This window comes from Grus americana, chromosome Z, assembly GCF_028858705.1.
Source record: "Grus americana isolate bGruAme1 chromosome Z, bGruAme1.mat, whole genome shotgun sequence".
NCBI lineage: Eukaryota > Metazoa > Chordata > Aves > Gruiformes > Gruidae > Grus > Grus americana.
Genome location: NC_072891.1, coordinates 76890874 through 76914878, shown reverse-complemented (window position 1 = coordinate 76914878; position 24005 = coordinate 76890874). Strand labels below are relative to the sequence as shown.

General features: G+C 43.2%; 1 protein-coding gene across 1 annotated transcript; it reads left to right on the top strand.

Annotated features, from left to right (window-relative positions):
* The first annotated feature begins 7 nt into the window (after window positions 1-7).
* On the top strand, window positions 8-17147 carry HSDL2 (hydroxysteroid dehydrogenase like 2). Its single transcript, XM_054810274.1, has 11 exons — window positions 8-126; window positions 4731-4894; window positions 5326-5424; window positions 5534-5648; window positions 8114-8217; window positions 9184-9282; window positions 14135-14329; window positions 14804-14875; window positions 15545-15742; window positions 16245-16373; window positions 16839-17147. Exons 1-11 carry the CDS (start codon window positions 110-112, stop codon window positions 16949-16951), a joined length of 1305 nt encoding a protein of 434 aa, XP_054666249.1. The 5' UTR covers window positions 8-109; the 3' UTR covers window positions 16952-17147.
* The last annotated feature ends 6858 nt before the right edge of the window (window positions 17148-24005 follow it).

Below are 24005 nucleotides of genomic sequence, written 5' to 3'. Positions count from 1 at the left end.
CCCGACCGCTCCGCCTCTCGCTACCACAGCGGCTGCGCGAAGCGGGACGGCCCCCCACGGTCCTCCCAGGCCTGCTGCCCGCCCCGGGGCGTCCCGTAGCCGAGCCGCCATGCTGCCCAACACGGGGTAAGCCGCCCCGGCCCTTCCTTCTCCTTCCGCGCCCCTCTGCCGGCGCGGACACCCCCCACCCCTCGGCCCTGGCCGCCGCTTCCCGCTCCTCAGGCGGCGGCAGCGACGGGCAGAGCCGCGGGGGCTGGGGGCGAGGCTGAGGTAAAAACCGTGGCTTTTCAGCCACCGAAGGCCTTTTCTCGGGGCGAGGTGGGCTTCGGCCGGGGTCCGTCGTGGTGCCGGGGTGGTTTGCTGGGCACTCACCTCGGCGTGGTTTTCTTTCCCCTCCAAACAGGTTAGGCAGGACAGCGCTTGTAAGCATCTGAAAGTGAAATATTATATCGGAGGGTACGAGTGCTCCTGTAATGAGGTTTTTTTTTCCAGTTAGGGGTAGCATTGCCGTGCCCCACAGGGTGCAGCCCACCATCCCCACTCGTCTCCAGCGTGTTTGTGAGTGGGCTTTGCTCACACCTCGGGTCACACTGGCCTCTGGTCACACCAGCCTTGGGGTCACCTGCCCATGCTTGTGCAATGCGTGGTGATATCAGAGGTCCGGGTCAAGGAGTTAGTCCACAGCAGAGAGGCTGGAAGCACGTCCAGGAGATAAGGGGGCAGGTGGGCACTGGCAGAGGTCCTGGAAACCTTCGTGAGGATCTGTAGTCAGTGTCCTTGAGTGGGAGTGTTTTGCAATGGAAATAGTTGTTGGAGGACTTTGATCTAAATTGGGTAGTACATCTGTAATTTTATATATATTAAACTATTTTTTTCTCTCTTATTCTAAGCCAGTGCTGCCTTAACCGACAATCAAATTTTTTTCTAGTATAGGATCTTAATTTAGAGCCATTTTCTGCCTTTCTTCAGAGCCCGCACTGGTAACAGCTGGGAAAATAAATTGTTATTATTTGTTCCTGTGCATTATAAACAGGATCATTCACTAAATTCCTAACATATGTGTAAGCAAGCTGTAAAAACTGTCCCTGATGTGGCCTGCAAGTTTCTATATTAGCAGTCATGCCTGGTGAGAAAGGAACCCATCTTCATTTTTTTCAGGATCTCTGAGACTCCAGGGCATAGAGGTGAATGTGACATTTTCTGTCTTATTACCAGAATTCAACTGCGACAGAAGCAATAAAGATGTAGCCTTCCAAAATACAGGTCACGAGCAATTTTAGATGAGCACATGCTTTAAAAACTTGTCAACTATTGGACTGCTAAGTGAATTGAGAAGTAAATCCTAAGTCTTGATAGCTTCTCAGTCTGCTAAGGAGAGTAAAATGCTCTAAATTCTGGGCAGCTCTTTTGGGTACACTGAATAAACATTTTAAGAGGTTGGCACATCTGGCTTAGTGGATGCTGTGACACAGGATGAATTAAACTTATTGAGTGAGACACAATTAAAGTAAAGTTAAGGAAGAATCAAGGATGTTTAAAAAAAAAGCGAGTGTGAGAGATAGTATCAAGTCAGCTCAATGATTCAGAGGACATGAAGTGAAAATTAATTTTTCCTGTTAGTAAGGCTTTGCTTCTTTTGGTGAACACTATTTCTGGGGGCTGTAGGGACAGAATTGGAGATTGTGGAGCTAGAATTGAAGGAAGGAAGCTCCAGAGAGGGAAGGTAGTCAGTGGTGATGGTAAGCCTAGAGAGAAAAAGGATGTTTATGTAGGCAGGAGATGCAGTTGTGCTGAGAAGAAAACTTGAGAGTGATGGCCAGTGTAGGAAAGGTCGGAGGGGAAAACTAGAGAGCGTGTAACTGGAATGAATAGAATATGTTCCCTGACATTTTGAATAGGATAATAATTTGGGGAAAGGAATTGAATCTGCGGCTGGACTCTTCCAGGTTGGATCATTGCATAATTCAGATTGGAAGGGACCTTTAGAGGTCTCCAGTCCAACCTCTTTGGTTGGACTGGCGTTCAGCCAGGTCAGATGCAAGATCAGACATGGTGGCTCAGGGCTTTGTCCATTTGGGTCTCCAAGGAAAACCTCCAAGGCTGGAAACAGCTCAGTCCCCTGTTCTGTTGCCTGATTGTCATCATGGGGAGGACAGTCTGAACTCCTCCACTTCAAACCTTTTTTCTTTCAGTTTCAAAGGGCCTGTATTCTGTCATCCTCTTGCGCTGCACCACAGCATGTATGCTTGGCTCCATCTCCTCAATCACTGCATAGGTATTGGGGGGCTGCTGCTAGGTCCCCCCCAAAAGCTGTTCTCCAGGCTGAACTGGCCCTTTCACACCAGTGCTGAGCCTCCAGCCATCTCTGTCTCCCTTCACAGAACTTGCTCCCATTTGTCAACACATACCTTGTATTGAGGGACCCAAAACTCGTCACAGGATGTAAGTGTGGTCTTACGAGTGCCAAATAGAGGGGCATAATCCCTTCCCTTGACCTTCTGGTTATGGTGTTCTTGTAGCTGCTGGCCCATGCTTAGCCAAGTCCCCCAAGGCCTTTTCAGGAGAGTGCTCCCTAGCCATTCAGTCCCTAGCCTGTGTCGTTTCAGGGACTCTTTCTTCCCAGATGCAGGGCTGTGCATATCTCCATGTTAAATTTCATCAAGCTTCTGTCTGTCTAGCCTTTTGGGCACCCTCTGGATAGCAACCCTCCCTGCAAGCTTGTGAATCGGTTGTCGTCCACCCTCAGGGCATTTTGTCACCTCCTTCAGCTTGTTTATAAAGATATTAAACAGGACTGGTCCAGGAGTGATACTCTGCCCTGGTCTCTGGGCAGAGTATGACTTAACCACCACCCTCTGAGCCTGACTGCCCAACTAGTTTTTACCCATCAGGTTGTGCACCCATCCAGACCATAACGTCTTAAATTGGATGCAAAATATTGTGAGAGATGGCATTGAAAGCCTTGCTTTCCTGACCCCATTGAGCAAAGGGCCTGCTTTTACTACCAGTGTAGCAGCAGAAACCCCTGTGCCCTTGATGTTCTTCAAAAGCCTCATCTGCAGGTGAACTTTGGTTTTCCTGATGCCACCCTGACATGCCCAGATGATATTTCTAATTCCTCCTTTGTGGCCTGTCCTTGCTGCTACTCCCTGTATGACACCTTTTACACAGGAGCTGAGCCACAAGTCCCCAGCATAGCCATGCCAGTCTCCTGGTATGTCTACTTGTCTTCTTGAATAGACAACTATTGCCCCTGGAGGGTCTTAAAGCCCGGCCAGCATTCCTCAGCTTCCTTCTCCTTTAGAACTGCCTCTCACTGGACCCCATTTACCTCTTCCGTGACTAAGGTGGAATCTGCTGACCTCATACTAGTTGGTTGAAGGTAGAAGCCAGATTCTGGCCTTACTTGACTGAGTTTTACAGTCTATGTATTGCAAAGATGAACTTTCCTCACCACATGTGTCTCGACTCTCAGCAGTGTTTTTCTGTGATTCACTGTGCTGTTTCGGGATTTTTCTTCCCATGCCTCTCTGTGACCCAATTTTGCAGAGGAAAGCTGTTTGAAATGGCATCTGCAGGGCTCCATTGGCTTCCTGGAACCCCATAGATGCCCAACTGTGCCACTGCAGGGGATCCCTCCCTGCCCTATCGCAGTTTTCTGCCTTCTGAAAGCAAACATTTATCCTCCTAGAGGGTGTTTTACAGAGGGATGCTCTTGGACTGGAGGGAAAAAACAGACCTGGAGAAACAGTAGTAAGTCAAATCTGGCCCAGACTGAAAGGAAGACTAATGCAAGCTTGGAGGCTAGTATGTAACATTTGTGGTACGAGTGAAAAGTGAAGTTGCTGTACTACATAGTTTATATGCATTCTTTAACGGGGGCTGAAAACTTGGCATTCTTGTTTTTTTCCACTGAGTTACAGAAAGCAACAAAAGCTTTATACAGAACACTGATATGCACGTTCCTTCATATGGAAAACCTGTGGTCTAAGAGGCTTTGTTGTTGAATATGCTTTAAACTGGAGTTGCTGTTTTGTTTTTCAAAAATTCAGTGGCATTGCTTGTGTAAGCCAGACATCTTTCTGACACTTTAAAACTTAATAGTTTCTCCAGAGGTTTTGATTGGACCCAGTTTTTGGGAAGTCAAAAAATGTAGTTACTGGGAAACTGCTGCGTTTAGTGTAATACCTTAAGAAGTAATTGCCATTTCTGAAAATGAAGTTTTTGGCACTTGCATGTGGCACCCCGCATTGGCATTGTGGTTCTGGACTTGAGCTTTATACCATGTTGAGACAGCAGTTTTTTGTGTTTAGAGGGCTGTGAGTAGTAAATTACAGAGAGCTACCTAGGTGTGTTGTCTCATTAGAGACTGGCATTTTGGTTTTATAACTTACTCCTCTTCCAGTGTTTGAGAATGTGGCAACTCTGTTGTAAAGAGTGTGTTGGATCATTTTACAAAAAGGGAGAAATGTAATTGGGTGACCTGTGTAACCTTCTTGCTTTATAGTGTTTGCAAACTTGGAGAGTGGTCTTACCTTCAGTAATACTGTACTTGCTGTAGCTGTAGCCATTTCTTTTGTACTTAGGGGCTGCTTTCTTAGTAAATTGATGAAGGTATTTGTCTGGTTGGAAGACCGCTGTAGTTACTTTTGCCCTTAAAGAGTGCTAAAAGTCAATGATATGCAGATTTTGCTTTGTTCTCCCTCTTTACCCTCCACTTTCCCCTTTAGGAAACTAGCAGGATGCACTCTCTTCATCACGGGCGCAAGCCGGGGCATTGGCAAAGCCATTGCCTTGAAAGCTGCTAAGGATGGTGCAAACATTGTGATAGCTGCCAAGACAGCTGAGCCCCATCCTACTCTTCCAGGGACTATCTACACTGCTGCAGCAGAGAGTAAGTTGTAATAAATGAGGGTGGGCTTCAGGTGCTGGGTGTATGCCCTAGCTTAATTGTCATACCTGAGTGGAAAACTGCATAGACTCTCTTAGTTCCAAATCACCTTTAATAAAATAATCTTAGTGCTTCTCTTGCCTCCCAGGAATGCTGGTAGGTATCAAAATATTACTGTAATGAAGATGTATGTGTATGGATGTGAAAATGCTGTGTTAATTGAGATATATGTGTATACTGTATACGTTCTCAGTGTTAAGGTTTGGCTTTGGCTTCCCTGTTCTTTACACAACACATAAAAAGGTTGCAGTTTGAGTGTGTGATTTTCAGTGCCTTCCTGAAGCATGTAATTGAATGAGAGATTCTCAGTAGGTTGATGCTATTTGTTCCATCTGACAGCAAATTTTTACATGTTTAATTTTTTAATTGTGCAGTTGAAGCAGCTGGAGGAAAGGCTTTGCCATGTGTGGTTAACGTGAGGGAAGAACAGCAAATTATTAATGCCGTGGAGAAAGCTGTGAAGACTTTTGGAGGTACGCTAAGGTGTGGAGGAGACGTTAACAGACAGATTGTTAAAAAGAGAAAAGAACTTGTGCTTTTTGTCTTTAAATGTTAATGTGAAATGGCTTATTTTAAAACCAGGGATTGATATTTTGGTGAACAATGCAAGCGCCATCTCTTTGACTGGCACTTTGGAAACAGAAACGAAGAAGGTCAATCTTATGATGGATGTCAATGTACGAGGAACCTACCTTACGTAAGTGCTGAGAGAGGGAGGCAAAGTAATTGTAACGAAACGTATGATGTTATCTCAGTTTTTCTGAGAAATTGTGTAGCTGTCTTGCTGCCCTAGAGTTGGAGTGTAAGTATTCTACGTGTGCTGACAGGAAATTGCTCAGTTATTGGCCAGCTGGTTTGATATTAATATTTGCAAGAATTAATTGCAAATAGAGTAAACAGGAACCTTATTACTGTAGTCATTAAGTGTTAACAAGCCCCTCCGTGCAGGTAGGAAGCAGAAACTAGTTTATTTCAAATGGAACTCCAGCTTGGCTTTGTTAAATGCTGTCTCCTCTTTCATTTCAAGCAAAATGACTAACTCTTTGCATACATCAAGTACAATGTGTTTGTCAGCTTCCTTCTCATAAGCTTTCTCATCTTCAGAGACATTATATAACTTACCATAGTTAAAAGAGAAATGTTAAAGACGTAACTTAATGATCTACAGTGTTCTCCGCCTACTCTCAGCTTATCAATTGTATCATTTATTTAAATTACAATACCAAGATTTGATTTCACAATTCCTGTGGTCCTTATTTTGCTCATTTTTTGGAAATGGATTTAGCAGGTGGTATCATCTTTAGACTTACAGGATGTAATTTAAAATTGCTCTGTTTTAAAAAGAAAACTTTGTTTTTGACGAGGTTGTGTTATAAAAAACACCCCTTAAGGTGATGCAGATTCTCTAAATTCAGTTGTTGCTTGATGTGATCAGGAGCTTTTATATCAAAGTTTTATCTACCACAGTGTCTGTCATTCTCCTTTGTGCAGATGAATTTGGTTGTCAGATGTTATGATTATATTCCTTAATGTTCTTTTGCTAAGAATCAGTGAAGGGTTTTGCCACTAGAATAGTGTAAAAACACACATGAACAGCAGCTTTCTGAATTAGAGAGATGTGTGCACAGCATGTAGATAGCATGGAGAGAGGAGGGTGGAAGAAAGCCTGTGCTTGCAGAGTGGGATTTCTGTGCTTCTGCTCTCTGATGTCTGCTTGTGAAAGGCTATAACTGTAAGCGGTTCCATGCTCAGAAAGGAAAATTGGCTTTGGAACTTGGCATTCCAGAAAACACTGTCGATATCTCTTGCTAAATCTCTGAATGGTTTCCACTGTGTTGCCAGTGGCAAGCTCCACATACCCCTCATCACCCAACAGCAACGATCACTTTCTTGATGGTACATCTAGCTATTCCAAATTATGGAGAATTCTTAAAGTCATCTTTCCTTTCAGTGCTACTCTGCCTGAAATAGATTAAAATAGATTAAAAAACAGGTTCTGTTGCTGTGAATGAAAGAGTATATGAAAGATTAATGCCTCTCAAGGGAAGTTACAAATGATCTTTGTCATTGCTTCTATAGCTGTCAATTGGGAAGACCTAGTGAAGCATTTCAGCCTTTTCTTCCCCTTGCTTTGTGTGTTGCTTTTGTTTGTAATTTGTAGAGATCTGTTTGCAATTTTATGTTGAGAAACTAATAATACCTAAAAAAAAAGTGTGGATTTTTTGTCTGTGTGGAGGAGGTAGGGAGGATGTCCGATCTTATGGAGTATATCTGTTGACATATTTTTGGTTCCTGTGCATTAAGAAATTGAGACATCTGTTAGTGAACTTCGCACACTGCCACTGAAAAGAGTTGAGACTCCAGGACATTTAAGTGGGTGGTAAATTATTTACTTTACCACTTCAATTATTTTACAGTTGAAGGTGTCCCTTCTGTGGCAGACAGTACGTGTGGGTCCTGTTGAAACGTGAATAGTATGTCAGTAGTGCAGTCCACTGCGGTGCTGTTCTCCCTATGAAGCTTGATTAAAAATTCTCCAGCAGAGATCAAATAAAAACATGCCGTAGTTCTACGAGTGAAGTTAAATGGCGGTTTCTGTAAAGTAGAAGTTATAATTTACAGATATGTGTAAATTCTAAGTTGACTGAAATAGTGACTCTTCTAGTCAGCAGAAAATAGGTTTTCAGTTTTGCTTGGAATATTTGTAATAGCCTTTCACTATACAATATTATTTCATTAACGTGATTTTAAAGAAGAAATAGGTATGTGATCAGAAGAGGATATATTTATGGCTAAACGATGCTCTGCACTGTTAATTTTGTTTGTTGCCTCATAGCGTTTTGTTGCCCCTACCAGAACTATTACAAGGAGATTATGGCTTCTGAGCATCTGGAAAATCAGCTTTAGTCAATGCTGCTGCACTATTTGGAGAATGTGTTCCAGTTAGCAGGAATGAATACTAGGCCTGAGATAAGTGAGCTAGGAAAGATTTTTTCTTGTTGTTTTTTCTATCAGTTAAATAATTGATACAAGGGCAGGGTCTCAGCTTAGTGTTGGACTTTCATGAAAATGAAAATACTGATCTGCTAGTATGTTTTTTCCTGTAATTATAGGTGTTCCATAAAATAAGAAGTGACTGATTTGTCTGAATCTATGTTTCAGGTCTAAAACATGCCTTCCCCATTTGAGGAAGAGTAGGAACCCCCATATCCTGAACCTAAGCCCACCTATGAATCTGAATCCCATGTGGTTCAAAAATCATTGTGGTGAGTAGCATTCAGTGTCTTTGGTTTTGTTTTTTTGAGAACCACATAAATACCTGGTGAAATGTGCAGGAGTGCCAGCCTAGAATGCCAGATCTTGTATCTTTAGCACTATATACAGACTGCCATTAATGGTTCCCCAGAGTGTTTTGTACCTAACCTAAAAGAAATTGTTTTGTGGGAAAATGTAGTGCAGGTTTCATTGCCTAATATATTCTTTATGTTCTCAAGAATGTTTTTAAGGTAAGAGTCTGTGCTTTTTCGTGGGAATTCTTAAGACTACAAAGTATTTTCTGTTCCAAATAGAAATTGAAACCCAAAATCTATTTTCTTCCAATTCATCTTCACATTTGATTTAATAAAGTTCAGTGTTGGTTTTTAAAATGGAAATTAATTTTGGGGTGGGAAAGGGACCCCATGTTGTCTTGAGGTTAATGTTGTTCATTTTAAAACAGTAAAAAAACCTTTTAGTTTTGGACACTTGTCATGTTAAACTCCTCCAGCAAGTCCCAGTTCTTCACCTCCAGAAAGTTTCCCTTCTCAAAGTAGACAAATGACAAGGATTTAGAATTTCTTTTTTGTTGTTGTTTTCCCTTTTTGTTTTCTGTAGAATACTAGTTTGGTCATTAGCATCTAGTATGCATTAGGCATCTTGAAAAAAATGGAGCACTCTCGTCATTGTACTGTGTATAAAAAGCATAACAAAACCACCATACAGCTAGGCTTTAGTCGTCATTTTTGTCAAAACATGCATAGCTCATTTTATTTGTAGTGAAAAGATGGCAGACTGCAGTTTGTTCTGCTGGAGGTGGTGGGGAGAAGGGAGAGATTTTGACTCTAGGAAGATACTGTTTCGTCCCCAAAACTTAATTTTCCTTATGAACAAATAATTTGGTTTTTCTTTCCTTCATAAGTAAACTTCTGTTGATAGAGTGTAAATTTTAATCTTTTTTATACTTCTTGTCTTAGCTTATACCATTTCTAAATATGGGATGTCCATGTGTGTCTTGGGAATGGCAGAAGAATTTAGAGGAGAAGTTGCTGTCAATGCCTTATGGCCTAAAACAGGTGATTTTTTTTTTTATTTTTAATGGTACTAAAATAATTACTTTCTGTATTTTGTCTTCTACAGCTTGTTTTATTTGACTTTGATTGTAATTCAAATTTCTTCTGGAATTGATTCAGGAGACCCAGCAGTTCTTTTGCATGTTCTTTGTTCATCCTACATGGGCGCTGGTTTTCATTCCTAGTTCTCACTAGACCATTGCCACTTCGATCCAAACTCATCTTCAGCTAGTTTGCAACCCATTCTACCATTTCAGTTGGCTGAAGCATCAATGTAGTATTTGGCTTGCTTGTGCTCTTTCTCCTGCACGCAGAGTTCTGGTTTGAAGAGAATCACAGAAGTATTAGCATGCTTTTGTTAGCAGGTATTAAATGTCTGTGTATGTAGTAGTATATAGAATTCCTTGCTAGTTAAATTGTCGGAGCTAGATGGAACTGACAAGATACATACCTCTGTAAATACAGAAATAATTCAGAAAACCCCTGTTCCTAGAAGTTTTAGTGCAGTGGGCCAGCAAACAGTTGTTCACAGAACCATCTGCTCGCAAGTCACAGGAAGTTAGAGCTCTGTGGAAGAAAAACAACTCAACGTTCCCACATTGTATTCACTTCAGTTTGTCATCTTCGGGTCAGTGAGGATCAAGGCTGCTATTCAGGGTCTAGTCAGCTGTTTTCCAAAGAGGGCAGTTTCTTCACCCCAAATACATCTATGTGCAGAAATGATACTGATGTTAAGATCAGTAAAGACAGAGGGTAATCCTGCCCTTTAATGGTGTGAGCCTAGTTATTGTGTTATGAAGCATTACAACAGCAGTTTATTCCCTTAACTAGTGAAGGGAGGAAAGAAGGAATAGGAAATAAAAATATGAACCAAGATCCTCTTCTGGGGCTAGTGCTCCAGTGTAAGAAGCGTTTGTACCCAGGCACTTTTCAATGTTTTCCTGTTAGGAGTTGCAGGCCCCTTTTAACTTCTAGTGTGGAACCTCTCTGATTTGCTTCCTCTAAAGTGAGGAATATGACCAAGACTTAATTATTTCAGACAAAATTAGCTGAGTTTCTTTGCTTAAATACTCCAGGTGATACTCAGTTGAACACGTGGGTTAGTATGTCTGACAGACCTGGTCCTTTTTTATCAGTCTGGATGCTTGCATCCTAAATTCTCTCAGTAAATGACATCGATGCTTACACTATGAGTTTTACCCATGGAAATAAGGGATTCACTTTTTGAATGGTAATTATATAATTCACGATAATTATATCAAAACCTTTACTGTCTATTTTGAAGAGGATAAGCTCTTCATTTTTAATGTACTGAAGGCAACTGCACATACAACTTCAGGGTCTGGATTGCCTTCCCAGCAGTGGAGTGAAAGCTCACCTTTCAGGTTTTGGGTGTCTCTTGTATTTTTTGTATTTCTGAAGGAGTTAGAAGAAACATGCACTTATTTCCATGTACTTTCTTCTTGAGTGCTCCAGGGAAACCTCAGAAAGGTTTCAGTGGAGATTTCCCAGGATCTGTCTTTGTCATCTAGAATGAGCCATGAAATTTGGTTCTCAAAGCCCTTAGCTCCTTAGACCTCACGCCCATCCCGCTTAGTTTGTCCCTAAAATGCCACTGCTAAATGGATTTTATATCTCCTCAGAATCCTATATGTAGGAGTAATTTGCTTCTCCATTAACAGAGGTAATCTTTACCATTTTGTGTTTTATTGGTCACTGACTGATTGAGCAATGTAAATTGTATATGAGAGTTAGAGACAGTGAGGAAATTAATCCAGACTATCTCATTCAGACAGAGTTACGTGGTATCAAGCTGCAGACATTACTGATTTGACTTTTTTCCTCACGCAAAAGGTGTTACAAGATTACCTGTGTCTTGCACATATTTACATGCTGCATAGGCACATTACATGTACTCTCCACAGCTTTCTGATTCTTCTACACCTTCTCTATATGATTCTTGATATGCTGGAGAAAACATCCGCTACTATTGTGGAAATGAGTCAGTGATTTTATGGGTCCCAACGTACTGTTGACAGCTAAAGAATTCTTCCTGTAGAGACCAGCTAGTTATGCTAGGTCTTTATTTTGCAATGTAGATGTTTTCCCCCACCTATCTGAATAATTTGGCCTCCTGTTTTCCATGGCAAAGGAAAACAGAACCTAGGAGAATTTCTCCACCTGTTCACTATAAGAAATTTTTCAGAGGGATTGCTAACTTTATAGGCAGAAGTTATACTTAGTCTTATGTTGCATAGTAGAATACATTACTTCTTTCCAGTGTTTACATGTGCTGTAGCACTCCAAATGTCAGCAATAATACCAGTGTCCCAGATACGGTCTGGGATTAAAAGATGTATATGATGGTATTAATTAAACTTCTGCAAAATCTGGCATTCTTATTGGGGTGGAAACCCAAACCAAAGAAAGTAGTATCTCTCTGTTGTGCATTAGAGTGCCACTGTATCCTTGGTAACATATTTGTTTCTGCTAAAATAAGTAAGAGGATAACACTGCAGAAGCTGGGACTTGTTACAGAGCGCAGCTAACATCTGTTCCCCTCAGCAATCCACAGAACATGAATCTTGAAAGTGCAGGAAGATTCAGTTTACAAATGACAACAGTATATTCTGATAAATGCCTTTTTTAATGAAGATTTCTCTTTGTGAGATGCAGCAAAGTAATTTAAAAAGTAATTAAGCTTCCTATAAATCAAGGGTATGCAGACAGAGCTTTGTATTTGCTGAATCCATTCTTGCTCATTCAGTTTAAGACTGTTAGATACATTAGATGAGCTCTCAACATTTGTATAAATCAGTGATGCCTCCATGAAAACTGATGTGCCCTCAAGTATAAAAGAGGATAATTGCAAATTCTCCAGTACAAAAAAAATGTTCTTTCAAAAGGCTTATCTTCCAAAAGTGAGAAAATAACTACTTTCGTGTGGTCACTAGAGAGACAGAGTTACAGACTTCCATGGTATCTAACATACAGTTGCAAAGTTCTTAATTAAAAATTCTACTATAATCTCATGCAAACATGATTAGCCTCAGTGCTAGTATGGATGCCAGTATCTGTTGATTAATCCGACTCTTTAAACATGTGAAAGTATGCTGGTAATAAGATGCCAGGAGCTCTCCATTTTTCTAAAAGTGAAGGAGGAAGCCCACCAAAAGGGCAAGGGGCAGTTCCATCACTAAGAGTGCATATGCATACCAGAGGTATCCTGGGGCAGAACTGAAAGACTCTTCCTGTGCATTAGAGGAAAACCAGCAGGACTGTATATGAAATAGGTGGAAAAACGTGCAGCCAGACTATGAGGCAGTACCTCTTTAAACCCTTTTTTGTTTCAGTCTGTGCACATAGGCTTGCTGTGCTCAGAGGAGCAGTAGTCAACTACTAACTCTAACAGAGAAGTGGCAGAAGTATGGGCCAGGAAAAGTGAACAGGTTAATGAATCCTCAGAATAGTGGATTATATTCAGGCCAATAGAACTTGGTAAATTTAATCAGAGTATTTGACAGAAATATTCTCGGAACTGTTAGTAGTTATTTAAAAAAAAATAAAAATCTTGCAGGATAGAGCTTACTTCAGAGGACCAAAGAAAGGCAAATGTATTTTCTGTCCTTAAAAATGAGAAGGAGACCTAGGTGGATGTACAGTGTATCTATTTGCCACTTTTTATTTAGGCGTGTATTTATAGCAGTTTGATTGATTTGGAAAAAAAGAAACTAAGGTTGGTCAAATGAAACCTAGGGGCTAATCCTCACCACAGAAGAGTAAAATAGGGGAGTCAGGCTATCTAACCACTCTTGCACTTTTCTAGAAAACACTTTGACAGGATCTCCCTGACCAGCACTGAAGGCTGCAGTCCTTTTTCCCAGTTCCAACTTTGGTAGGGGAATGATCCAGCTCAGATAGATGTGTCCTGCACAGTGCTTTTTCTTTGCTTTTTAAGGGATGTTGGAATCATGTCTGTATCAAAGCTGCCATTACTTTGTGTGGAATGGAAACACTGAGAAGAGGACAAAAGTGATTTAAAGTCAGTTTTATCCTTCTGCTTCCAGGATCTGCCAGTCCCAGGTGTAGGAGAGCATTTGCAAATCTGTCTCAAAACTTGGGGGCAGAGTGTTCTGTCTTAAACAGCAGATGGGAAAAAGACATGAAGCAGAACTGTATGAGGGGAAAACAGTAACATGGCAAATGCCAAAATCTACAACCAGACAGCCTCTCTGTGGAACAGGATGAAAGAAAAATGAGATGGATACCTCAGCCTGGAAGAGTAAATTACAGACTTAGACTGGAACATGCCACAATGTTAGCAGTTCCCGTGGGGGAAGAATAAAGAAAACTAATGGAATGGCACAGAAGTTAAAAGTTATTTGAGTTTTTGCTATTTGGTTTCTCATTAACTTAGAAGAGATGCTTTGGTATCTCATGGGAGTTACTACAAGGCTAAAATTAAGCATCAAGATTTGCAGTGTGATAATCACCAAAGGAAATACGTCTTGATGACTGATGTATCATACATTCACTGTGAGAAAAACAGTTGTCTTGTTAGTTTTTTATCTCCTAAATAACTTGGAGGAAATTGGGAGGGGGGAAGAAGGGGCACTGATGGAGGGATGTGAATGTCTTAAAAAGTTCTGCCCATTATTCCAATATTTAATAGTTTTCTTTTTTACTGGTGCTTGTAGAGAATTATTTGTTGGTTAGTAGTATTTCATAGCTTTCTCTTCCTACAATTTCTTTTTGTATAAAAGAAAAAACAAAGTTTGTGTACTTGCCAGAGAAATGTGAATTTCATGTTGTCTGTGTTCAAAGCTTTGTTTTCTTACCCCCTCGAACTTTATAGCCATACATACAGCTGCTATGGATATGCTCGGAGGATCTGGAATAGAAAAACAGTGCAGGAAAACGGACATCCTTGCAGATGCTGCATATTGCATTTTAACAAAACCAAAAAGCTTCACTGGAAACTTCATTATTGATGAAGTTCTGCTGAGAGAAGAAGGAATTAAGGACTTTGATGTCTATGCAATTGCACCAGGTAAAACATCTTTAAGATGCGAGTAAGTTCAGGAAGGAGGGAAGGCCATATGGAGAATATTAATATAGTTCTGTTTCTAGAGACACTTAAATTAATCTGTGAAAAGTTGCTTTGCCTCAGCTTTCAGAACACGCCTTGCTGGAATGCATGTATGACAAGTGCACTGAGATTCTAATCATCAAGTGCCTATTAAATTTAAAAAATACTTAAAGTGTACCTGCATTGTAGATGCATATATTACTATTTACCAGCTAGTGAGATAGATTTTATTTTTCCTTCTTCAAATGTTCGTCATTGCAACTTTAAGAGATTTTACATGAACCAAACTCTAAACAAGTTATTTTATGCTCTGTTTTTCCTTCAAATTGTAATTTATTTACTTAGAAACGCTGTTGTACTTTCATAAGAAATGTATTCTTGTTTGTGCTGTCCAGTGTTACCTGCACTTACTATTACATTTTTCTTCTCTTTTAGGTCACCCCCTAATGCCTGACTTCTTCTTAGATGTTGAAACTGACATGACAGCCATGAAACAAGAAAGATACGGTAGGGAAAGCACTGTGGGTAAAAGTCGATCATTTCTGACAATCATGAATGCCCTCTCTATTTCAAGTTGTTTTTTCTTTTTTCTTTTCTCCCAAGAGCTTTGACTCCATTCAAGCTATTTTGCAAATTCCCTTTTCCCAATTGGAGAATATGATTTATGGAAGTGACTCTGTATTTAAAGCTAGGGAAAGAATGTTACCTCCTGCAAGAATTTCATGGTATAAAAACATTTCCTTATTTTGAAGAATCCTTTTTAAACCATCTGAATTGTGGTGGTATGAAGGTAACAGGTAAATATTGCTGGAAAAAAAAAATTTAATGTCAAACAGCACATTTTGCAGGAGTGTCTCATTTCCCCGCATATGAAAATGTGCTGTGTAAGCCTTTACAATGAACTGTAGACAGTCAGAATTAGAATTTTATTTTCCCTTTTCTTTTGATGTATTAGGAAGTGAAATAGATGTCAGAATTACCTTTGGTGCTCTACAGCCGTTCAGATTCCCAAGTGCAAAACCCATCCTTTATCAGTATCAATAGTGAAGTGGGAAAACACTCGTTTTCCCTACTGGGAAGCTTACATCTTTCCCAACAGACTTCTCTACGCATGTTCCAACAGGCAGTTTTCAAGTGTTTTGCAGATGCAAGAGAAAAATAATCTCTTTCTTGTAGGTGCTTCCCAAGCATTGAAAGAGGAGAAGAAAGTAAGTGGATCACAGCAGGAAGGCCCAGATGGAGCCAAGGTTAAGACGGAGTCTGGTCCAGCCAAGCCGCTGACTCCTGTTGCAGAAACATTCAGAGTTATTCAGGGGGCAATGAGTGAAGAGTATGTGAGAACTACTCAGGGGGTCTTTCAGTTTGAGTTATCTGGTAAGACCATCACTTGTAAAGCCTTCACCTGCTTGGGCTCCTAGCAAAAGGCCCTGGTGTTTTCAAAGAGAAAGACTCGCCTTTTCCAGCTGATCCCACAACCTTTTGTTCTGTTCTGCCTGATGCTCCGGACCAACGGCAGCATGTGCAGGACGCCGCTGCCACTCCTGGCATAGGCAGGCAGGCTTTGTCACGGCGCTGCCCTGCTGCGCAGGGTTAGCATGACGTAGACAGGGGTGCTCGTGGGGTCATGGCAAAAGCGCCAGCTGCCCCCAGCCCTGTCAGCAAGTGCTGCCTTTGGGCTCTTCTGCCCGTGTCCCCGGTACGCAGTGCTGCGGGGCGGCTGCCGGCGGCTGGCTTTGCCTGCATGCAGGACGCGGGGCAAGTGGTAACTGCTTGCAGAGACTGCTGGCGTGGGTAGTGTCGTGTCACTGCTCCAGATGGAGCAGGGAGGGTGCAGCACCCTTTGCTGCCTTCTCACCTCTCTCCACTGTCTGTTCAGGTGATGAAGGAGGCACTTGGTATATTGACCTGAAAACCAAGGGTGGGAGCGCTGGTTCTGGGAAGCCTCCTGTGACGGCCGACGTGGTCATGAGCATGTCGAGCGGCGACTTTGTGAAGATGTTCACAGGTGAGTGACAAAGGCGTTTGCCAGGGCAGACACAGGTCCTGGTGCCCAGAAGACCTTCTGCTGGTGGGTGAATGGACAGCCGCCTTGCTTTGTGATCCTGCGATGGAGGAGCTTTTGGCTCCCGGGACCACTTCTCCTTCTAGCAGAAGTGTAGGATAGGACTCCTTGGATTCTTGTGAATTTTTCTCTTCTGTGACCAGGAAGAGCACAAAAGCTTATACTGCTTTTATTCACCAGGTACTGAAATTTTAGCAGCGAGTGTAGCTTCAGAAAGAGGCCGGTCCATGTCTTGGACTTCTGTTTTGCACATTTCTAATCTGCCTTTCCCAAATGTGCTCTGCTTTTACAGCAGAACTTGGTAGCAACATAGCTATTAGGTCTCGCTCTAGTGGCATTGTGTTTTCTTGTGCACAGACTGTCTCCAGTTACTTTTCATTTCCTGATGGTTCTATTTCTTGTCTTTAGGTAAACTAAAGCCAACCCTGGCCTTCATGTCAGGAAAATTAAAGATTAAAGGTAACATGGCACTAGCAATAAAGCTCGAGAAGATGCTGACACAGCTTAACTCTAAACTTTGAGGAGGAACCCTCACTAACAGAACAGTGGCCTTTCATATATAACTGCAATGCTGTTTTAAAATGGTAGTCCTTGTTTCTCTCTGATGCAATACAGTAAGTATGGAAAAAATGTGAGATTTTTAGAGAAGAAATAACTCCGTCTGATTAAAACAAGAAGGTGTTTGTCTGTGATTAAATGGATTCCTTCTCAAGAATACATGTATTAGGTTGTAGGTGTTTTCTTTTCTTCTGCTCCTCTGGATCAATGCAGGACAGCTGAAGTGAGTTTTTTCCCACATAGCTGCTCACACACCTGTCCCATAAAAAGGAGGGGGAGCAAATGTCACCCTGCAGGTCTGTTTCTGTGATAGAAGTGCCATGCAGAGATTCCTGAGCTGGCTTAGAAATGGAAGCAATACGGTCAGTGTAGCAGGGCCCTAATTACCCCTCATGACATCTCATGAATTTTCTCTTTGCTTTCCTGAGTTTGTTACCTACACTAGTTCTCATTCCTCTGCATTACACTGAGTTAGGCTGCACAGACGTACCAGGTGATACGCATATTTTCTTTTTGTGCAAGGTACACACACGTGTGTGCACAGAAGCACACACAGAGTCCCCCACCACTGTCTGCCACAGACAAGGTGCTGTCTTCTACAGCACCTTCATGTAGCATTACAAGGATTAACCTCCATCACTGCAGCCAGCCACTTCCCCTTCCTTCTCTTTGGCTGGTAAAGAGTGAAGCTCACTAGTGAAAGCACGCATGCCCCTACTCTTTAAATGGACACCTGCACACATGGCTGTGCAGCCCTAACTGTCTGCCCCTGCTGCCGGTCCCAGAGGACCTTGCCCAAAGGTTTCAGTCTCTAGCGGGCAGTGCCTGCTTCCCACCCCTGTCGTGGTGTCTGGGTTGTAACTGCTCTGACATGCTGACTCCAGAGCAGTGTCAGTCTGCAGTCCTGCCAGCTGAAGGAGAGCGGGAGCACTGGCAGGCACCAGGACACAGAAACAAAGGCTGCATGTGGAATAGGAGGGAAAGAAGATCCAGCACTGGAAATCAAAGTTCTCTGGACCTCAGACCAAATGTCTGAACTGATGGTGCAATAGTGCATGCATACTACTGGCTGCTGCAATACAGTAAAGAATTGTGTATGGTCTGCCTCTCTACAAAGCAGAAATGCCTAGAAGGGAAAAAAAAAAAAAAAAAAGGCAAATAGTGCCTCAGGACTGCTTGGGGTGTTAGATCTAGAGAAACCAACTAGCAGCTTTGGCTTGTTCTGGCCTGGATGTGAGGTAGACTCTACTGAGAGTGCTAGAAACACAGCCTTTGGGAAGCTTTGCTGTGCAGTCTGAAGGGATGATGGTACCAGATCCCACAGATAGGAACACAAAGAAAGTGTTTCATGTTAACACCTATGGACTGATGCACACACTGCTGCTCTCCCAGCGGGATGGACAGCAGACTGAGGCAGGGCTGTGTACAGGTGGGTATGGCTGAGGAGGAGGCCACTGCAGCTGTATGAACCACAGCGGTGAGGAGAGTGGGGGTGGCCAGGTTGTGACAAAAGCCAGCCTGAGATTAGGTAGGGGCCTACATGGAATGCAAAGGGTGTTTTGCTGCTGGCCTTCCTCAGAACTGTGCTGGAAAACAGCAGGAGTGAATTTGAATGTTCTCCCCCTTGAAGATTTCTCAGGGGCACTGAAGTGTTGGACGATGCCTTATTCCCAAATATGAAGTCTTTTTGTCTTGAAAAACAACTAAAAGTACTAAAGTAACTATCAGGAACAATACTCAACTGCCATACAGCAAGGGTTTTGTTTTTCATGATGCAGTTCAAGCCTGTTGGCCTTGAATATGTCTAGATGCCCATTTGTCATCTTCTGTGGACTCGGGTGGTTTCCAACATCCTTTTGTTCTCTGGTGGATGCATGAAATTTGGCTTCAAACTGAACTCTGTTCCTGGTCCTGCTCAAACCACTGGAGCCTTTGGCTCCATCTCACTTTCTGCCTCCCCAGTTCATCCAAACGCCTGCTGCAGGATCATCTGCCTTCTGCTTGCCCAACGTACCTGTCCCCTCCTTCACCTCTTCCCTCTCATCCCTCTCATTTCACAGTAACTGTGAGGTCGGCCCTCGCCTCCACATCCTGCACCGCCACATCCGCACATAACTCTTCCCACATCATCTCCTCCTCCCTGTTGCCTGATGGATGCTCTGACCTCCTCCTCCTCTTGTTGTGCTGCCCGCCACGTGCTACACTTGGCAGACCTGCCGCCAGTTTCCACCTTTGGCTTGTTTTCTCCCCTTACAGCTTTCATGCGGAGATCTCTCAAACATCCTGAGAGGGATTCAGGAGCTGATGCCAGAAGGTGAATGCACCCAGTGGGTCTGAACCCCCTGCAAGAATTGAGCCAGATGGTTTTACTGACTCAAACAGAAATCAGATTAAGCCATAAGCAGATGCACGCATCCTTGTGTGTTGACGTAATGATAGTTGTTGTTTTACTGTTCCTGCAGTTCCCATTGCCACAGAGCTGCAGGCTCCTGTAGGAATGATGCTTGACCATGCCAAAGGGGCCAAGGGCTGGCTGAACGCTTCACAACTGGAACATCCTTTGGGCCACGTGCTTTCCCAAGGTGGGACCCTGCACGGACGGAAGCAAAACCGCTTTGCTGAGAAGATCTCAGTCAGGCACAACTGTCCCTCAGCCTCTCTCCAGCCACTCATCCCGAGTAAGGAGGGATGCAGGGCTTGGCTGTGCCAGCCCTGTGCCAGCATCGTAAGCCTCGTGCCTGCAATGAGCTCCGTCTAAGTGAGCCATTGTGCCTGCATAGCAAGCTGCTGGTTTCAGCCATGCACAGGACTACCTGCAGGAGAAGGCCCTAGGCATCACGTTCGGCCTTCTTCCCTTCAAGTGTGGTTTCCTCTCCAGTATTTAATAGGGAAACATAGCGCTGTGGCTGTTTCCTGCACCGGGAGGGTCAGTTTACCTCCTGCGAGGTGTCCTAGGGTGAGAAGCAGAGACCGTTTGAGAAGGCGCTGCAGAAGCTGGAAGGCTCACACATTGGTGCTCTGCAGCTTTGCTGGTGCCGGCGCGTTAGCCCCACAGCTCACCCCCCTTACGGCAGGTGACGAGCAGCAGGGGAGCACAGGGTTACCATGCGCTGAGCACCCCTGCGTCGGTGCCCGTGGTCCTGCGGTGCTGCGCTGGTGGAGGCACCCCCCAGACTGCCCTTCCCTCCAACGGTGCAGCATTCACTCACCCTGGAGCAGAGCCTACCCTGAGCCCCACAGCTACTCATGGGAGAACATGGTACCCCTTCTCTTTCAAAAACCACCTTTTTAACTTGGTGGGGTCAGGTCTTGTGCCCATCAGCCTTTCAATTTTAAGCAACCGCTGCCGGGGCATTGCAGCAACACCTCCCTGGCTGCCACGGCTGTCCCTGCCATCGGGGACCACCGCCTCTGCTAGTGCCCTGCTCTGCCAACTGCTCCGCACTCCCCAGCCTTTGCCCGTGGCTGGCCTGGGTTCGCCTGAGGAAGGCGATGAGGAAAATGCAGCCGTTCAGAAGGAGGTAGCAAGAGTGGCCCCAGGGAGCGATGTCCGCTGGGCCCCGCGTGTCCTCAAGACAGTGAGAAGATCTTTCAGGCCAGTGATCAGCTCTGAAAACACCGTGTCTCCTCCAGCTGACAGTCCCAACAAACTTGCTTCTGCCCTTCCAGCCTTCATGTCACCTGCCTTGTCTTGTGTGTTTGGCATGTTTCTTTCTTAAGTGCCTGCATGCTTCCCCTGCCTCAGTTCCATTAACTTTTATGGGAAAAATTTCTTCACTATCTGTCTCACGCTGTTTAGGAATGTGTCTTTGTGGAATGGCACATTTTGTCTGTATTTTGGACACAGTTGCACCCACAGAAATCCTCCTTTTGCCTTGCCGTTGAACCAACTGTCGCTGGAGTGTACTTGTTTTCAGGAAGGAAGAAGGATTTAATTACTTGATTTCTTTTCCACGTAAGAGTTTTTTTTTTTCTGATGTTGTAAACTTATATAAACTAATTTAGTTGGAAATATTCCTATTCTGTTTAAGAGACATTACACAAACCACAGTGAGTGTATAGTACAGGCTTCCAGCTGCTCTGGAGGATGTGAAAGCCTATTCAATCCCTTCAGCCCTACAACAGGCACTCCAGAGGTGGTACATATGCTTTTCAACGAACCCCACCAGCCCCTCCACAGCAATTCCAGCGGAGACGATTCAGCAGCAGGCAATGAAGAGATCAACTGACTGGCACAACTCTTGTTAGTGCAGTCTCGGGACTTTTAACTGAATTATAGAAGATTGCAGGTTTTTTTCAGAACTGGAATTTGCAAAAGGCAATACATTTCTTTCATCAATGTTTAGCAGCTACCTATGGAGCATCTTCTGTGGAACAGCTATTTCTATAGCCAGCATTATTTGCTTCCATTACTTACCACAGTCTGTTTAACACAGTAAGATTGCATTTTCAACTCATAAAGACTAAATGTTGAAGACTTGTACAGTGTATTGTAAAGTTTTATGTCTGTTATGAAAAGGGGAAAAAACAAGGCAGTTTCTTGAGTAAGTTATAGTAAGTTATCTACTAGCACATTTCATTTATTACCAAAGAGTTTATCAGGATTAATTTTATCATTTCTTTTTAGGATTTCTTTTGGGCAGTGCTATAAGTACATGGAGAAGACTAGTTACCATATCAAGCATTTGCATCTTTTCCAACTGTTTCACCTTAGAGGAACTCCTAAAAAGAAGGTCCAATTTAATCACAGTTGCATTTATTTAAAAAAGAAAGTTTGAAATATTGCTCTACTGATGACTCAAGTAACTGATCTCTATTCCCTTGCTTGTGGTCCTATTTTTTTTTTCTTTCACGAGCATTAGTCAACAGTGCGTGCTCTGAGATTCTCCTTTCTCTCTCTTTTGTCTATACACCATACTCCAACATTTCCTGGAAAAAAAACCAGGGTATTTTAATATTCTTGATTGATCTGAGTGTTCTTTCAGCATAGAGGAGGAAGGAAAAATCTGTCTGCTTAAGTATGTTTTAAGCTCCCTTATATAAGGAGCCTCCTTTACACTCACAGATTTAATACAATGTATATTAATATCAGCTCTCATTTTATAGTTAGCTGTTCTTTTGGAAACATTAATTGTGAGTATTGTCTTAGGATTTGCTGGAAAACATAATGACTCTCCGTTTCTGCATAAAAATGCATAATACATCGGTTTAGAGCAGAGGGAAGAGCATTGTATTGTGGATTTTTATGTCTAATACAACAAAGCACTCTTATGATGCAGATAATAAATAACATCGACCAGATTGATGGGAAGACAGCTGTAATATATATCTCCACAAACACTTCAGATTAAACTGGTTTACTGAAGTTGAATTTTATCAGGTGTCTCGAATAAGATCACCCACCCTTCCCCAGTGAAAAGTCTGGATTTGTTGTTTCTTCATTTAAAGTAGCTTCAGTTTTGGCTTTTCAAAATAAATGTTTCTGTGTGGAAGGCAACCTCTGAATATTTTGCATCCAACTACAGTGTCTCTCCAGCCCCTAAATTAACTTAGGTCTGATTAAGCATGTCAAAGCGTAGCCAGACTAATGCCAGCTGATGTCAGGATCAGCTGCTCCTCAGTATTTGTGACCACCATTGCTCTGTGTACACAGCCACAACTCAGCAGTTTAAAGCTCTCACAAAGGGGAGTAACCTACTTTACACACAGGCAAACAGCCTTTGGCAGCCCTTAGTGGTGCATCACATTGGGTAGAGGCAAAAGTATGAAGAGGCTTAGAGAAGAAGGCACAAAGCACCACTGTCAGGTGCTCTTGCGGTGTTACTCAAGGCATGACGAGGACCTCTCCATCATGGAAAGTATTTATGGGCTCAGAGAGACCTGTGGAGTTCTGAAGATCCTCCAAGAGAACATTGCCTGTGATGCTCTGATCTACACAGAGCAAATGAAACAAAAGACCAGGGCACTTAGAGGTAGGGTTGATATTCTTGTGTGCTAGGGCTGCACACTGTGATTTGGTTAGCTAAGCTCCCTTCTCCTCTATGTTTAAGGTGAACAGGCAAATTACAAACAGAAAAAACCTCCACTGCCAGCTGAAGCAGTTCCAGCCTCCTCCGGCATTTTCTTCTCTGTCCTGCAGCATGCCTGTGGCTCAGCTGTGCTGGTATAAAACTGTGGTCCTGCTATGAACCAGAACGGGAAATCCAACCAGTGAAATTATCTCCTTCCTCTTCAAAGTTAAGCCACATAAATTCTGCAACTTTATTCACAGCACAAAAAACCACCCACATAATCAAACTTAAACAAATGCAGACCCTCCTGGAGACTATGCTCAGGCACATGGAAAATAAGGAGGTGATTGGTGACAGCCAACACGGCTTCACTAAGGGCAAATCACGCCTGACAAACTTGGCGGCCTTCTATGATGGGGTTACAGCGTCAGTGGATAAGGGAAGGGCAACTGACATGATCTACCTGGACTTGTGCAAGGCATGTGACACTGTCCCACACGACATCCTTGTCTCTAAATTGGAGAGACATGGATTCGATGGATGAACCACTCAGTGGATAAGGAATTGGCTGGATGGTTGCACTCAAAGAGTTGTGGTCAATGGCTCAACGTCCAAGTGGAGAATGGTGATGAGTGGTGTTCCTCAGGGGTCGATACTGGGACCGGCACTGTTCAACATCTCTGTTGGCAACATGGACAGTGGGATCGAGTGCACCCTCAGCAAGTTTGCTGATGACACCAAGCTGTGTGGTGTGGTCAACACGCTGGAGGGAAGGGATGCCATCTAGAGGGACCTTGACAGGCTGGAGAGGTGGGCCCGTGCAAAGTTCAATGAGGCCAAGTGCAAGGTCCTGCACATGGGTCAGCGCAATCCCAAGCACGACTATAGGCTGGGCGAGGAATGGATTGAAAGCAGCCCTGAGGAGAAGGACTTGGGGGTTTTGATTGATGAGAAGCTCAACATGAGCCAGCAGTGTGCGCTTGCAGCCCAGAAAGCCAACTGTGTC

Bases quoted from the DNA above. Each gene is read 5' to 3' on its own strand.
- HSDL2 (XM_054810274.1), top strand. The intron at 8,218-9,183 runs GTGAGTAGCATT...TTCTTGTCTTAG, and splicing joins GTGGTTCAAAAATCATTGTG to CTTATACCATTTCTAAATAT. The intron at 9,283-14,134 runs GTGATTTTTTTT...CGAACTTTATAG, and splicing joins TGCCTTATGGCCTAAAACAG to CCATACATACAGCTGCTATG.